The following is a 17,521-nucleotide window of genomic DNA, read 5'->3' as shown; positions in this document are numbered from 1 at the left end:
GTCGATAAGAATAAAAACAAGCCAAAATAATTGTAGATAATAATATAATATCTACCCATTATCAATGTAATTTTTTTTTTTGTAGTACCGAGTGACCTGAAATATCAGTCTATGAGTAACTTCCGTCTTCCATCCACCAAAGAGTATAATATCTAATTAATAAAGTTAATAATTATTTTTTGAATTGAAATATTATTTAGTGTTTGTATACTTTTTAAAATTGTTATCGTCTGCTACAATATATGGTATAACATAGCTACTGGTCTGCATACTTGTCTAAGGTATTTTTGTCTAAACCTTTCCAATTTCGAAACGCAGATGAAATGTATTAAAAAACCAGTAACGTCAGGTTATTTTTGAAATTTTTTTTGGTAAGCTCACTTTTTGTACCAAAAAAATCATTTTACCGAGTTACAATGATCAAGTCAAAAGCAACTTGTCTGTTACGGACATACCTTTTGAGTGATTACCGGACGATTAGCTGCCGGCAAATGAGTATGAAATCAAAGCCTGTTAAAATGTCTTACACTTCATATGAGTCAGCAAGTGATAGCAATCAGGATTCACCATTGATCATCATGCACGGACTCTTCGGGTCAAAATCCAATTGGAATAGCTTGGCCAAAGCCCTTCACAATTTAACAAGTAGAAAAGTATGTATAATTCAAAGAATTTTTTAAAAATAATAATTCAAGATTTTTAATTTATTAATAAGATGTGTTATTATAAATTAATATTGATTTCTATATTAAATAGGCTAGTTTATATAAACTCTATAAAAATATTTAAAATTATTAAACTGTTAATAATTTATTCTACAGACACAAGATATCCTAATATTTTTATATACACTACGTTTACATTCCTTTTTTTTTTTAGTGACAACTGACATGATATTTGACTGTTACAATCGTAAAATGTTAGAGGTCAAAACTGGGTAACTTAAGGTTTTTTGAATGAATTTGTTATTAAATGGCTTATCGCTCTTAGTTTTTATGAGAATACAATTTTGCTAGACAGCATCAATATAACTATATTTTGTCAGTTTGCCACAATTTTATACTGTCAGTGTCAAACTAAACCACCAACAATAAGATATTTTTTTTTTGCTTCAGACATTTATTGCCAAACTGGTAACTGCTAATCAAATTCTACTAGACTGATGAAATTTAACTATGTGACCTTAATCACTAAAATAAATTAAGTTCAACCCGTTTCTTTAATTACTAATTATACTTGGTTTTTGCCATTAATGTATACACTTATAGGTAGGTACATAATATTTCCAAAAATTGTATTGAGAGGTTGGGGGAGAGAATGTCAATTTCTATGAACTGTAAATTTGTTTAAGTTGTAACTTATATAACATGTAGATTGTCGACCTTTGTTATTTTAAGTGATTTTTTTATGCCTACTATGGATAATGCTTGACCTTTAGGTTAGAACTATTTCATCGAAGTGTTCAATTTATCACTTTTTTTAATATTTATCAGTTCAGGAACATTTTATATTAACAATTTAGCGAAATGTTTTATAACAGACTACTAGTTTGTAAATATACGTTAGTGTACCTTATTGATTAAATTGTAGAACATAGATAACCTTATCTAACATACTTTGACATTGCTTGCAAGATACAATATAAAATATTTATTGTTATCAGTTTAGTAAATAGACGCAATTCAATTTTTTTTTGTTATATAGCCTTTATTATTATAAAATAATTTTTTTTGTTTAAGGTCATTACTGTGGACGCAAGAAATCATGGAGATTCACCTCACTCAGATGAACATACGTACGCACATATGGCAGAAGACATAAAATTATTAATGGATGATTTAGGTTTGAAAAAGGCTTCGATGATTGGCCATAGTATGGGCGGCAGAGCAATGATGTATTTTGCCATCGTCTATGTAAGGTTTGTTTTCTTACTTGTCAGATACTGTGTTGAACTTTCTAGTCCGTTAATAATTTTAGCCAGATCTTCTAGAGTCTCTAATACCAGTTGATATATCACCGGTCAACAGTAAAGAGGTGACCGATATTCGAAGTATTATCGACGCCCTTACGATGATTGATCTCGACTTCAATGTACCCATATCGAAAGCTCGATTATTAGTCGACGATCAAATGTCCAACTCCATAGAGGTTTGAATGTCATTTTTACTTATTTAATTATAATGTAATTAATAGTTTCACATTGCTTACTGGTTATTACAGAGTCCGGTGCTTAGACAATTCCTTCTAATCAATCTTATACGAGTGGATAACCGCTATAGGTGGCGTATCAATTTGTCGGCAATAGACTCTAATTTTGATAAGCACATAAGTCAATTTCCACAAGTACAGTCGACATATACTGGACCGACTTTTTTTATTGGTGGCGGTCTTTCTAAATTTATAAAACCAGAAGATCACGACGAGATACAAAATATATTTCCTAATTCAAAATTTGCATACATAGATGGTGCTGGTCATTGGTTGCACGCTGAAAAGCCAAGTGAATTTCTAAAACTAGTTACCGATTTTCTAGCCACCCAGTAGTCATTACAAGTTGTACACTAAATAACGCTTTTGTAATAAACAAATTGTAAAGCATGTTTTAATTTTTTTATTTTAAAGTTAAGAAACAGTTTGGTAAGGTTGGATTTGCAATTAACTTTAAATTGCCGAGGTAGTTAAGATAAATAACCAAAGAAGTCAGAATTAAAAAAAGAAAACAAGTAAGCTTTGACCACTAATAACTTTTTAACTCTTAGGTAAAATTCCTTGTAAATACTGTCCATTGGTTCAAAATCAGTAACCGAGAAAGACCGCCTAAAGATTTCTTTAATTTTTAGCCTTAAAATACTACACATTTTGATTTTGTAAAAATTATTATTCAAAACTAGTAAAAATATTGTATTATTACTAGCAGACTATTATACTGCTTCTCTAAAGTTTAAATATTTAATATTATTATACAACATAATCGGTTTTTATTGTCGATAAAAGGGGTTAACTTATATGCGGTACACAAAATTAATTATAATGCAAAATACTTTTAAGAATTAATGAATAATATTATGAACAAAAATGTTAAATAGAAAATGGAATATTCATGAACTGAACAATCTCACATTAGACAGTAGGTATATATTAATTAGCGAATGAATTGATTACTGTTCGGAGGTCTCTGATTTTCTTTTCTAGCTCTAATATGGTAGATCCCCTAAAAAAAAAAAAAAAAATTAATATAATACACTAGTTTGTAGTTTTATATTGTTAAGTTAATCATTACATTTCAGATAAGTTGCCTTTGATGACCAGTTCTTGTTCAAGGGTTAGCCTAAATGAACGATTTCCTGACGTTTGTCGTGCCGAGGACGTTGATTCCTGTTGAACAACATTCCACTTATCTCTGGCCTCTTCGATACGTTTGTTCATAATCTCCATTTTGGATTTGTACATCTCCAGCAACTCTCGTTTTTTCTTGGTAGATATGCTTTCAGGCGCTACGGAAACTAGTCTCATAAGTACTGCAGATGCTCTACAAATCAGGCAAACAGCATTTTTTATCGCTGCCCTAGAAAGTGTTGTATTTAATAATATCAAAGAGACACGTACCTTTTGGTCAACTCTTCTTGCTTGTTTGCAATTTCATCTAATTTTTCAGCTTTGTTCTCCACATCGTTTTGTAATTTTTGTCGAGCCTCTTCTAATTGTTTCATTTCTAACAGTTGCCTTTCTTTAGCTTTGCTCAACATTCGCACTCTACGTTCAATTTCTTCAGATACCGTTTTGTGTTTCTTTAACGTGTCTTCTCGCATTGTAGTCATGGCTTGTAGTACCATCTGTACTTAACAATGTATGTTAAACGTAAAACATAGCATAAATTATGTAATATCTCACCTGCATCACTATGTGAGGAGCAAGTTTCGGCCCTAATTTCAGAAGGGTGTTTTTAGATCCCCCGCCTCTTTGCAAGATAGATGATATGAATGAACTAAAGTTGTTCTGATCGTTCTAAAATAAATATTACAAAAATATTTAATCAAACAAAACATAAATATTTCAAATGTAATGTCACTATTTTAAACAATTAATTGACAACAATTTTACGAGATCACATCTGCTCTTTTTGAAGAATGACTCACTAATGTCCGTTATATAAACGCCTATTAAAGTTCTAGTATGTATTTTTCATCAGCCACTATACTTAAAGTTGTTTATTTATTCAACAAGTAATAATTACTAGAGTAGTAATCCTTAACTTAGCAGGGGCAATTTTTAAGTATCAAAAATAATTAAAATAATAGTACTTCTTAGGTTGGCCACGAAACAATTTATATACAAAATATTATGTATAACTTATTTTTTCAAAACATATTCTAAAATAATTATCTGAATAAAATCAAGGTTCGCCTAATGTAACATTAGCTTCATAAAAGTGTAAAATTGACCAATTTACATTATCGACCAAGTCTATCTGATCTTCCAGGGCCGTTTCGTTTTCGGTCATGTACAAGTTGGCGATGGACGACTTATTATGAGTATAGTCCGGTATAGACTGAGTGACAATCTCTCCGCTACTCAACAAAGTCACCAGCAAGTCGGTGGGGAAGTTGACCACGGCGAATCCTTTAACTGGCTTCGTCTCGCCGTTCATGAGTCCCGTACAAATGTAGTACTCCACAAAACTTTGACCGTGTAAGTCCGGCGAACCGAGGTGTTTATCGTCTGCAAAAAAAAAAAAAACGTTACGGCAAACAGTCGAGCGAGTGGTCGAGGCACATTTCAGTTTACCGGTATCGGTTTTGGAGAACTCGTCCAGCAACTCGTCTAACGGTACGGTAACCGAATGTACACCAGTGTTATGCAAACACCAGTACCTCGAACTGACGGACGTGTCCTTTTTCAACTGCAACACAGTCGAGCTATCGTATTCGTCGTCGTTGGCGGTCACGTCCAGCCCCAATTCCAGCTCGATGGTCTCGATGATGTGCAAGCTGTACTCCAACTGCTTGTCGCTGGACGTGTACTCGTCGTCCTGCAGTAAACAACGGACGAAACATTACAATAATGTACGGGAAACAATAGCATGATTGTACAGACTTTGTTCTGAGCGACGGGCAACAGCAGACAGTTGTAGAGTTCGCCAAAGCTGGAGGCGATGATCACGGACGGGGGTACGGTGTCCAAGACTAGTATGGAACAAGCGTCTTCGCTGTAGTTGTCGTCGGCCGGCGGGTACATGGTCAACGGGCCGGTTATTTTGGCCGACTGAATGGTCATGGATTCGTCGACGGTCGTGTTCAAGCACAACACTTCGCCTGTCGAAACACGGTAAACACTGCAGATGGAGTAATACATTATTTATTCCAAGGCGGTCGAATGGATTAGAAAACAATAAACTAAATTCTACTCGGCTTCATATTCTCTGAACAACGCCACATTGGGTTAGGTTAGGTTCTGACGGATCGTTAATTTTCAATTGGATACATTTAGGTACAGTGTAAAAGGGTATATAGATGTGTTTATACTCGAGGGTATTTATCGTTATTTTGAAAACGTTGTGTTTCTAGTTCGTCAGCGTACAGAGCACGTCTTACCGTTTCCTTGTAACACGAGAATGGGCCAAACGATAGACGGTTCGGACCGGGTTCGGTCTCCCAGCAGTATCGGAGCGGCAAAGTCGAAATCGACGGCCGTGTCTCCCAGCGAAGCCGACATGCGAGAAGTATGCGGTCCCAACTGCCACACGGACACCAATTTGCCAGAATTATTTTCCACCTTGAACAGCCGCAAACAGTTCTTGTCGTTGGTCAAAACCACGAGATGATTGTCTTCGGGGCTACCCGGATACCACCGGACTCGTTTTACGCCCGTCAAGTGTCTGGATACGAAGAATCTGTCTTGCAGGAGAGACGTGCTGTGAAAAAACCAAAAATATATATTCATATTATTTAAATTTAATACAATGTCTAGTCAACTACTCAGAAAAAAAATGTCTAGATTACACAACACGGTAATGGAAATTTATTTCCAGCTGCATTAAAAAAAAAAAAGACAAGTAAAACTAAACTGTTTTATGCGAATAGTAAGACACGAATAGAGGTATTAAATTAAAAGGGTTTTAAGAAATTTATTGCATGTACTGAATAAATAGTTCGCACAACGGACAGCGATAAAATGGAAACAAAAGTTCAAAAGACTCCAGCCGTGGCAAAAGTCAAAACGAGAAAAAAATTGCAATTTTAAAACAAGATAATATAGAAAGCAAAAAAAAATTGAATTATAATAGTCCAACCCCGGATTTTAAAAACGAATGCGTTTTCTTTCGGTCAAAGTACACGTGCCCTTTGTGTTTCACGTGTAGCTCTCAAGGTAACCAGATAGTCGTCCGAATGTACACATTTCACTTTGATATGCAAATGCACTCAATTAACATTTATGTACTCGCAAACGTTATAAAAACACATTTCAGCAACAAAAATACATTCATTTCGAACACATAAATGTGTAGTTGCGGCCCAAACAATTATTATTATAATAATATATTATGCCACACACGTACATTGCAATAGCGTAATGACAATGTCCCCACACGAAGACCACTAGGAAGTCAACTCGTGGCGGCAAAGGGACGGCTAAAAATAATTTTAAGCTAAAAAAACAACGTTTAAGCTACAGCGGTCGGCATTTTCATTTTACACAAACGGTATTCAGTATAACATTAAGGTAATATAGTATATACTTATATATTACATTGACAGAGAGATATGTCGGTCCTTGAAGTTCCATCTTCCATCACTACACGCATTGGCGCAGCTAGAGTGGGGGCTGGGGGGAAGTTCTATTATAATCTTTCTAATCTCGTTCAAGCTTTTAAAAAAAAAATATCAGTGACCAATCAGGCATAACCCCCGACTAAGGTTTATAATTTTTACTAAAATTCTAACGGGAGCTTTCAGTTTTTAAAAGGCCCGAACTTCCTCAGCCCCCTCCCCCCCCCCCTAGTTACGCCAATGACTATACGCTTTTACTTTTATAGGCAGATACTACAAGACATAAGGAAACCATGCGTTTTATGTATGTAGTCATGAATAAATCAGCCGAATTTCAAATAACAAACCGTTTGGAGTTGTTCAAATTCGTTAAGTCAATAAAGTTTAACGTTATTAGTAAAGTTTGCGTGGCGTAGAGCGGCGGTGGCGGCGGAGCAAACAAACAACAGACGTCGGAGAGGTAGAGCTGTTTACGATCGTACATAGGTACCATGTCTATACCGTTATTGTTTGTGTTATTAACGTTTGAATGAAAATCAAACCGAACGCAGAAATACCGTTTCGTGTTTATTGCAGTCTTCGAATATTAAAATGTAATAACATTTTGTACGCTTGTTGTATACATGTGGCGACGGCCGATATAAAAGGCAACGACTGCGGGGATCATCAACGACGATTAGCCTTGTAGGGGTACTTTGTCCAATGGCATTTCATATAATCGTCGCGGGCGGTTTGTTCGGTAATAAAGTATACAAATCTGGTGCCCGTTTTCCCTCGAAAACCCTAAGGTACATAAACAAACCCGCCTACCTGGGAGATGATGAAGTAAGTTATAAAATCATGACTTCTACGAGTAATAGTCAATAATATAATAATATAAAACTGTATAAACAACACTTCAGTGATGTCACTGAGCGTCCTCGATCATAAACGTTTAATACCCCGACTGTCCAACTACGAGTAAAAGTATTTTGTACATAATTTTTAGTATTTTAAACCATCAAAATACGTTATTTGTACTTAGGCGGAAAGAAATCTGTATTTTGCCAAAGGTTAACGACGGTTTGTTAGTTTTATGTCTTTTTTTTTTTTGGTTTACATCTGATAGACACACATGTTACTATACATAGAATAAGCAAATGGATGTATGCACTCAAGAGTATTTGAGACCAAACCCAATAAAGGATAAGCATTCAGTTTTAATTATTTTTAAAGATTTAAAACTAAGTCGTTGATAGAAAATTGTCAATTGGTATGGCCCGAAATTAAATTTGATTTCTACATAAACATAAATTATGAGGTAAACGGGCAATATAGGAATCGACAAACGCCTCCGCGCTGGTTTAAAGTTTTGACTTGAACGGTACGCTTTTTGTATCGATTCCGTGATTAGCGATATCGTTCGAGCATATCAATTATGCACCCCTTAAAAAGGCGCATTAAACCTTTTCCCGTTAGATATCCACTCCTCTTTTGGTCGTCTGCGATATCGTCCAGGTATCCATTATAATTGCCGTATCAATAATTTACTAACTCTAATTTGTTTTTAGCTCATGGTTCCTGTCAATTAACGTCGAATGACACGGGGCGGCCGACGTCAATGGTTTTCCCTCTTTTCCCGATAGAGTAAGCACAAAAAAAAAAAAGATAAACATTCGTAAATAAATTATCACATAAAAAGGGTGTGTAGCGCCGGTTACATTTGGCAAGTCACTCCGGATACACCGTGTTGTGTTTGATAAGCTCCAATTTGATTGCGCTTTACTTCCGGCCAAAATTGGACGCCTCCAACGTAATCGGAGCAAAAGATTTTTGGCCCCGTTTTTAATAAAACGCACGTTAAGCATCCGAGTGCACAACCCCTGGACGTACTCTCTCCCTCTTTCTTTTTCTTTTCGGAGAAAAATTAAATCAAACCGACTAGAAACCATGCGAAATTAATGGTACATTGTTATGTTACATTCGTGTAAACTTTTGGGTATCACCTGCATAAAAAAAAAAACTACGCCTCTCCGAATAAACGACACTATCCACACTACAAAACGGTTACACAATGGTTCGTAAAACGTAGATAAACGCATAAGTGTAAAAGCGGGCGGTTTCAATGCACGTATTACACGATGAACAAATACCATAAGGTTCGGGAGAGTTCCAATCACACAACGGCTATTTCAACGTGCTCGAATAGGTCCGTGGTCGGCACATACGGTGAGCGGGCTAAGAGGGACGATGGCGGTAGCCGGTGTGGTATCGATAGAAAGCGACTCGCGATGGCATCACAACACAGAGCCTCCTCCTTCGGGCCACTGCGGACGAGCCCTTAATAGCCGGTCCATTAGCGTTAAAGTTAATCGTTGGTATAATATACACACACCGGATAGCTCGTAAAATACACTCGGCGCGAACAAAAACAAAAGTGCGAGCGGCGTCCGCGGCAGTTCTTTATTAAACGAGTAGACTGTATATGTGTGTGCGGTTCTCGCCCTCTCGGATATGCCCGCGATGCGAAGTAGAAAAACCCCTCGAAACCATTATCGGCGGCCGAGGTATAATTAAGAATCGCTGCGGATCACGTGTGCCGGCGGATTTTGTTTAATACGAGCACCTCGGCCGAGATCTGTGGCCGACCTATAAAAAAAAATCCTCCCTGCGCCCGAAGACTTACTTTCCGGTTTCTTGTACACGGTACGTATCTTGTAACCAACGGGGAGTAGTATCGTCTATTATTTATGGAATTCATTAAAACTTCCCCTCGCTAACACCTAAACGCGCAGTAGTGTAGTCGTCCACAGATCAACGTAATCACTGATGACCCAGCCAGTCGTCGAAAGTCGAGGGAATCGCTAAGGGTACGGGTGTAAAAATACTCTAAAGAGCCGTCCGTAAAGTATATTTAACTAAATTTTAGGTACAGAAACATTTGGGCATTCAAACACATGTATATTACAATAGTTAGATCTATCCATGTTGTCATTAGTTGGCTACATTTCGAAACTATTGTAGCGTCCACGTTCAGTGAGATAGTCACCGTTCCACTATTTGCCATAGTATACTGGAAAATGCATAGGCGTTTTCTACCACGGTTGCAATAAAGACATGAATACCAGGTAGGCAACAAGCGATGTACTCATTCTAGTCGCGACAGTGGAACGGTGACTATTTCTTTGGAGATGGGCCCTGCAATGGGTTTAAAACTAATGACAATACATGGATTCGATAATAATCGAACTAATAGTTCACTAATGATACATAAAGCTGAATTAAATAATGTCAATATAATTAAAAAGTCGAATTATATACAACACGTTTAGTTGTTAAAAAAAGTATTGAAATTATGTTTTGCTATTGAATTATTTTTGAAAATATCATTTTTTTATAATTATTGTAACCTTCCCAGACCAAATTTTCGAAATAAATATACTCTTTTTTTTTTTTTTTTTAATAGCCTTTAAAAATGTACGGTTGAAAAGGAGTCATTACCGTAAAGTAAACAGTATATATATAATATAATTCACAATATAATTTGTTATGTAATAAATTATTGACATTAAAAATCATTTATAATGTTATTATTTTTGAATTAAGGGAAAAATAAGATTTTCAAATAAAATAATATTTATATAACAATATGTAAGTAAACAACTATACGGTCGTCTAAGTACAATTTAAATACATCCATTGTTTAATGATCGTTGTTAGAATAGTTAAAACTTAGTGAATACTATTATTAGTCATTCATTTTATTAAAAACGGTATTATTGAGTAGCACGCAACACGAAAAAGGCTCATTACGTTTTGTATCATATTGATTAAGTATAACAAAAAAATGTCATTTCATTATTCTTGTGCCTCGCCTACCCGTTAAAGCTATAATTGTAAAATAAAATACGGTTTGATAAGAACGATAATAAGTGTATTATACTGGATAACGAAAGTAATGCAAGATAAATTACTTGGTTATTCAAGGAAAGTTATACTATTATAATTATGATTACGTTTGTGCGAACCTTGGTAACTCGATCGGCATAGACTGCTGACTGGGTACAATAATTTTAAATATTATTTTTAGATTTACAAAACAATAAGGCAAGAATGGACCGGAATCTTGTACATAATATATAGACGATGTACAGCGGTGGAGAAAATACCAATTAAGCGTTGCATGAGTTTAGACAGTAACCACGAATAGTAAATGGCTATAATAATTATTAGGTACATACAAAGTTTGATGAAGACTAAGTACTATACTCGAATAACACAATACATTGGTGGTTCCAGTTCGTGTCGAGTGACTTCAACGACTCTGACTAACGTCAATGATGTCAGGCGAAAAAGAAGCAAGAATTATATTTATGCGAGCGTCGATAATTATTCAGTGTATAATTACTTTTTAGACATACTGGGGTTCATTAATAAGCAGTTTCGGCGAATAACCGTATTTTATGTTGCCACACAGAGAGAAAATATGAGTAAAATTATCACAAACCGGGACGTGTTCCTATATATTCACTCAGGGTACATCTTTTGGACGTGACTGAAAAAATGTCAAATTACTATCATTCGCGCCCCTACGAGAACTCCCTAAAAAGCGTATCACAAGTAAACGATCCTATGTCTTGGCAGACTCAATGTGTACGTCTATACTGAGCACTTGCATAATGCGTGGACTCATTATGACATGCAAGCCGGCAACACAGCCATGTATGTTTTAAATATTATAATGGTGATTGCGAATAGGAAGTCAATTAACTATTGATTATACCGCAAGCGCATCCCCACGGGGGACCTGAACAAACGTGAGGATTTTTATCATTAATCTCACGTGCTTTCGTTTATACCCTTTAGGACCTCGCCGGATAACGTGTACACACAACAATAATGTATAAATTCTTAATTTATTATACGGTACCACGAAGCCCGGGTACTCGGAACAGCCAGTAAATACGGTGGCGATCTCTGCGGTCAGATTGCGGCCAGAACGGGATAGTGTACATATATTATATACCTAGCTGGGTACGACGAGGAAGAATCCATGGAATAGGAATACTAATTAAAATTCTTCGCCGAAAACCTATTCGAAAGCGTGAGCCGTTTTACCCCACAATAGCTTATCGCGCAAAACGTGTTATTTGACGCCAAGTGTGTTTGCACATGTATTTTAGAGACGTCAAAATATCCGGTTATAGCTCGGAATTAGATTCCTTTTGGAAACATTCCACAATCGTACTGTCTCTTAACATGGTAAAAACAACCGCAGTGTTGTTGAGTTCAAAATAAATAACACACATTTGGGAAGAACCTGATTATAAAAAATAATGTTTATAATTAACTTAATTTAGACATTCAATAGTTAAAACGAGTTGGTAAGTTTTTTTTAAAATTCATTTTTAGGTTTACGCCGTTTAAAAATTTAATTTTTGTCTATAGTTTTAACATACACAACTGGCACAATTGATATTTGGCACGTTTTAAATGTACAAAATTGTTACCATTGTATTAAGTAGTGGGCGTAAAATTTGTTTGAAGAGAAACAAATTTAGATGGACCAGCATGATGGATTCAAAAGACAAAACTTATAGAACACTAAGGGTATACCTGCCATACAGGTCCACAGAGTAACGGGGCAAATAATTTTATAAGACAGATGCGGGACGTTCAAGCGGGGTTTAGTATATTATATACTCAATGGTATTATGTTAGATATATAAAGTATAGCACAAAGGAATTGTTTGAGTAATTAATGTTAACAATGTAATTTAAAGGGCAGATAACAAAACTGAAATAAATTAAATAATCTTGTACGATATTGTCAGATAAATACATAAACCATTTTATTATAAAAAAAAATGTATAAGTATATTTTTAGTATAGTATAGAACTCTACTAGTGACGGATACACGAATGTTAGTATGTTATTTATTGTTTTAAGAATACATTATATTATTCTAAGTTAACAAAGCTTTTTTTAAACAAAACTAATTACTTTTGAAATAACAATAGAGGCATTCCGTAAATTTTTATCTGATATGTCATACTCATGATGTGGATACGACGTCGGCTAAGGGTTAATTTTACGGACTACCGGACACGGTTGTGGACTTTCCCTATTTTCCATAACGTCAAAAGAACGTTATCCTGTACTCTTTTTCATCGTTAATGAATTCTCCTCCAGTCAAAAGATTATCACCGCGGGCCGCATTATACGTACACTACACATACTATATTATACACATATATACCATCAAGTAAAATCCTCGATGTTTCTGTCACATAAAGTTTTATCCCTTTGAACCTAATTTATGATGATATTCAATTTTGACGATTTGAATTTATACAACGTATATTAGGGTAGTCCTAGTTAAACAGGTATAATTATGACAATATAAAAAAAAAAATCGATTAGACTTAAAAGTCGACGAAGTACCGAATATTTTCGGTAAAAATATTGAAAAATGTACTTCGCAGAAAACCCAAAATTTAAATTTTAGTTTTATTAAATCACTTACCTTCGACTAACAAATATTTTATTATTGAAAAATAAGGACCACCACATTTTCTTTCCATAATATTTAGGTCTACTGATTAGGTACTTAAAAACGATTTTCTGAAGGCAATATCTCTACAGAGCTTAATCATTGTAGTATAAGTTTTTATAAATTATGTATATTATACAATACCTGCACGTTATACCACCTCCGCCGCTGTCATACAATGACTTGGAGCCCATCCGATTCGGGAATCTCATCACCAAAACGCCTTTCGAGCCCACTAGGGCGCACAGGGTGCCCGGCTCGTTGATCAATATTTCGTCCACGTCGAACAGTGGTGGGGTGCCGGGAAAGAGTTTCTGGAAAAAAAAGGTTACAAAAAAAAAAAAATTAACAAAACATATCATAAATTAATATATTATGCGCACTTAAGCCGGGCCCGAAGGGTAAAGAATACTGCGGCCATGGCGGTGACCTGGCCGGATTAGTAAGTATGTAAGGGACATGTGGCCCATCGTTTTTAAATACGCGCGCAATATACGTTTTGTGTTTTTTCCCCTTTAGGTCTTTGTTTTCTGCGAGTCGTTTAATCCTTTTTTGAAAAGAGAAGGGATTAAACGCACAACCAGCCGGCCGCGGCCGCATTTACAATCCGAGAGAGACGAAGAAAAATGAAAATCTCGAAAAAAAAAACCCTCTCGACCTGGCCGATATTATGCGATTATGGTGTTATGTGTATCTTTTGAACAAGCATACGAGTATTAGCTCGGCGACGTAGTACGAAATGTGTATATAATAATATAATAACAATACTATAATAGCGTTATTGTTATTATTTTCGACGTCGCGTAGCTCATTGCGTTACTGAACCCCTTGTTGCAGTGGACAGTGCAGGTAGACAGGGCCGTAGCGAAATTGCCTACTTACAATCGCCGTGCGATAACCTAATCTAACCGAACACACGCACGTGCGGTTTTCTTTCTTTCAACAGCACTTTCCGAGGCAACGGTTTCTGTTAATTAATCGTACTGAAGGTCTCGAGGCTTATCAATTGCGACCATTCGTCCGGCGAGTAGGAGACGCGTGACCATAATACCACCCCAGCAATAACGACAATTCATGTGACCTGCAGAAATCATAAGACGTATTGTTTGAATATACTATACTCTTCTATTGATAGCCTGAGACGGACAATTGTTTCGATCGGCCATAGCCCATAGTACATACTTGGCATTTTGTTTTTAAAGTGTTTAGACGTTGAAAAATGTATTTGGTAAAAAGTTTACACGTATACGCCGCGGCGGTCAAAAGCGACGTTACATATTGTGACACGTTTGGAATTTGCAAGAACAAGTGGTGCTTGTGCGACCGTGACCAAAAAGATAATAGCGCATAGTTTCCAGTCTTTCGGAAGACATAAATTTCCAGTGTAGTCCCTTTTGTGCGCGCTCTGCTGTGCCGTCGAAGGAGACCGCCAGCGAATGCCGAAGCAACACACGTCACACTATACCCGATCCCGGTGGTGTACACACATAATGTTGTATTAATGAAGAACAAGAATTTCATTAACCGGTGTCATTTTATAATGCGCTTGCACACGGCGGGTAAGGGCAATACATTATCAAAAAAGGGGGTCCTCTCCATATTCGCGTTTTCCAAGAGTTTTGCCCTAACGTTAATTAAAAGGGTAACAAATTGACCGGACCCGCCTCCCTTCCAATCCGTCCTCCTCCTCCTATACCGTGCCGATTTGTTATAAATAACCACCGCGTCGTTTAGAGCGACCGAGTCTGTTTTATTAGATTACAATTTTGCCCAATAAATACGCGGGGTAAACGGAAAACTTATACACTATATAATAGACGGGTTGAGGGAACGGTGGAACAAGATGAACAAAAAAATTATACTAAACACTTGGATAACACACTAAGACTTACTGAATAAAATATAATAGCGTTACATATATGTATAGCTAATGTTGTAACACTGATAAGGAAAGTTACATTATCGTAGGGGTCTTTCGTAGGTCAATTCGGAATAATTAAACTAACTAACAATATCCAAAGACGTTTTTATTGGGCCTATAACTAATATATGGCGTACGCAAGTCGTATATGCGTAACACACAGTACCAACTATCCTATCAAACATACTGTAATTCAATAAAGAGCGAAGAAAGTTTACACAGGCTTTTAGTTCAGTCTTCACAACCGGTTAACGTTTAAAGAAAAACGTTACCTACAAAAATGTAAATAGTTTTATAATTTTTCGCTTTTGAGAACAATAGATGTACGTCCACACACAATAATCAGTTAAACAAAAAAAGCATTAGTCTTTAAGTATCTATTAAGAGATTACTCGAGTTACCCGACATAATATTGAGATAAAAAGATTATTTCAAATATTGTACTGATTTTTTACTCTGTTATAACTCTTTAAAACCCGTTTATCGCCTTTTAAACTACTGTCGAGTTTACTTCGCAGGCTGCTTAACGAATACGCCAACTACTGAGATTAGCTTTTACACAGAATGACAATACTTCCTTAATACTTTTCTTTGCTCGTTAAGACTCCAGGAAAAAACGCAATCTCGTTAAAAACTTTATAAACTCAATGTTTGCTGAGAAAAAGGCGAGAAGCACATACAAATCGCCCATTTAACGGTTCAAAGGGTCGGAAGATATTTTTTTTATTTTCAAATCAAAAGGTTTTCTTGCTCGGTGTTTACGGGTTTGTCGAACCGTTATCTGGCTTTGATTTTTTTTATACAAATTTTTATTGATAAAGTCATTAGACTCGAGCCGCCAATTACTGTGTACCGTCCGCTACCCCAATGCCGGTTTCAAGAGCGGAAATCACGAGCATTCGATAAAGACCTCACAGCCACTAATACAAAAAGGGAAAAAAGTAGCATGTAATTTTTTTTTACGTCATTATTGAATTTACACAAACAGCAAAAAGAAACAGAATCACACAAACACAAATCAAAATTGTTTGGAGAAGCGTGTCGAATTCTCGTGGCGTGTAAATAATCCAAAAAAGTGAACAAAAACAAGGGATCAAAGAAACGAAACAAGGAAATGATTTCAAAAACCATAAGTCGGCACACTTAAAATTCGATTCGTTGATTTCGAAAAAAAGGGGGCGATTAAACGTTGCGCTAAGACGAGCATTTTAATGAACAAGCGGTTGGTTATGATGGTGGTAAGTTAATTAAAACATATTTATTGAAGCAGTAATTGAATTTTATACACGGGCAGAGAACGCTGATGATGCACTTATACAATGTAAGAACGATATCATCATATTATAAACACACACAAAGACTCATACAGAAATGTTGCGTTTCAGAAAACCAGAAGAGTCATTTGAATTTGTAAAAAAAGTGCACAAGCGACCGACAAGGATGTAATTATTCACTTGAAAACAACGATAAAAACATTGAAGTTGATTTACAACAGCATTTTAATTTTCGCCCACGAGTAACTCAAGAAATGCCTAGGCGTTTTGAAGTGTCGTTTTATCTTTACAACTGTAACATAGTTATTCTCAATATAATTTTTTTTTATATAGATGTGCAGGATCAACAAAGTCGTACATTTTTTTAAAATTAAATATATTTTAGTACGTTTTATACATTTTATACTCAAATCAAATAATAATAATAATAAAAAGCCATTGTTTATTTTCGAACGTATTGCATATTATAATAATCAATAGTTTACCTTTATAATTATTATAAATACTTAATACGCTAAAAATAATATACATATATCAACCAACCAACTAGACAGTATAGAAGACGAAGAGGTGAATATAACTAATTTTTAATTTTTGGTTTTCTTTTTGACAATTCGCTAATTAATCGCATGATAACACATTACGGTAGATAAATTTATATTAAGAAGTTTTTAATTAAGATTAAATATTTCGAGCGAATAAAATAAACATCCAGTGGTGTAAATTATAATCAACTAAACCATAGCCAAAAAATGTACAACGAATTTAATTATTTCTATTAAGATATATTTTCGAGTTAATGTAATTAACATAGCATCATGATGTTCAGTTTTTTTTATTAAGCACCCGCGTATCTTAGATAATTGAGTAGGTACATTAAATATCCTGCACTAAAATAATAATTTAGTATTAATACATATACGAGCATAAATATCATATATATGTGTTGTACTATATAATAATTTCATGCGCTAGGTTGTCTGAAAGTTTGAAGTTTTTTCTTTATTTGATTTCAATATTCTAATC

At 35.3% G+C, this 17,521-nt stretch overlaps 2 protein-coding genes across 2 annotated transcripts in view; one reads left to right on the top strand and one right to left on the bottom strand.

The window, feature by feature from the left end:
* The first annotated feature begins 75 nt into the window (after positions 1 to 75).
* On the top strand, positions 76 to 2,598 carry LOC126841858 (protein ABHD11-like). The gene is made up of 5 exons (XM_050578598.1): positions 76 to 281; positions 377 to 653; positions 1,740 to 1,913; positions 1,978 to 2,148; positions 2,221 to 2,598. Exons 2-5 carry the CDS (start codon positions 417 to 419, stop codon positions 2,542 to 2,544), a joined length of 906 nt encoding a protein of 301 aa, XP_050434555.1. The 5' UTR covers positions 76 to 281; positions 377 to 416; the 3' UTR covers positions 2,545 to 2,598.
* Positions 2,599 to 2,959: 361 nt separating this feature from the next.
* LOC126841857 (nuclear pore complex protein Nup88) overlaps positions 2,960 to 17,521 on the bottom strand; it is a 30,212-nt gene continuing 15,650 nt past the window's right edge. Inside the window, exons 2-10 of the mRNA XM_050578596.1 lie at positions 13,445 to 13,614; positions 5,592 to 5,911; positions 5,095 to 5,312; positions 4,786 to 5,029; positions 4,451 to 4,719; positions 3,892 to 4,005; positions 3,607 to 3,833; positions 3,281 to 3,529; positions 2,960 to 3,211 (exon numbers count right to left, since the gene is read on the bottom strand). Coding sequence (XP_050434553.1) covers positions 3,139 to 3,211; positions 3,281 to 3,529; positions 3,607 to 3,833; positions 3,892 to 4,005; positions 4,451 to 4,719; positions 4,786 to 5,029; positions 5,095 to 5,312; positions 5,592 to 5,911; positions 13,445 to 13,614 — 1,884 coding nt within the window. The 3' untranslated portion in view covers positions 2,960 to 3,138. The remainder of the gene's footprint in view (positions 3,212 to 3,280; positions 3,530 to 3,606; positions 3,834 to 3,891; positions 4,006 to 4,450; positions 4,720 to 4,785; positions 5,030 to 5,094; positions 5,313 to 5,591; positions 5,912 to 13,444; positions 13,615 to 17,521) is intronic.

The sequence above is a fragment of the Adelges cooleyi genome, unplaced genomic scaffold, assembly GCF_023614345.1.
Source record: "Adelges cooleyi isolate 19-005CV unplaced genomic scaffold, UGA_ACOO_1.1 ACOO_flye_CR_arks_rails_tigmint_CR_PRNA_41, whole genome shotgun sequence".
NCBI classification, from domain to species: domain Eukaryota; kingdom Metazoa; phylum Arthropoda; class Insecta; order Hemiptera; family Adelgidae; genus Adelges; species Adelges cooleyi.
The sequence above is the reverse complement of the archived record's forward strand: the minus strand, read 5'-3'. Positions and strand labels throughout refer to the sequence as shown.

Coding starts and splice junctions, on each gene's coding strand:
- LOC126841858 (XM_050578598.1), top strand. CDS start 417: ATGATCAAGTCAAAAGCAACTTGTCTGTTACGGACATACCTTTTGAGT. Junction 654..1,739: donor ACAATTTAACAAGTAGAAAA/GTATGTATAATT, acceptor TTTTTGTTTAAG/GTCATTACTGTGGACGCAAG. Junction 2,149..2,220: donor AAATGTCCAACTCCATAGAG/GTTTGAATGTCA, acceptor TGGTTATTACAG/AGTCCGGTGCTTAGACAATT.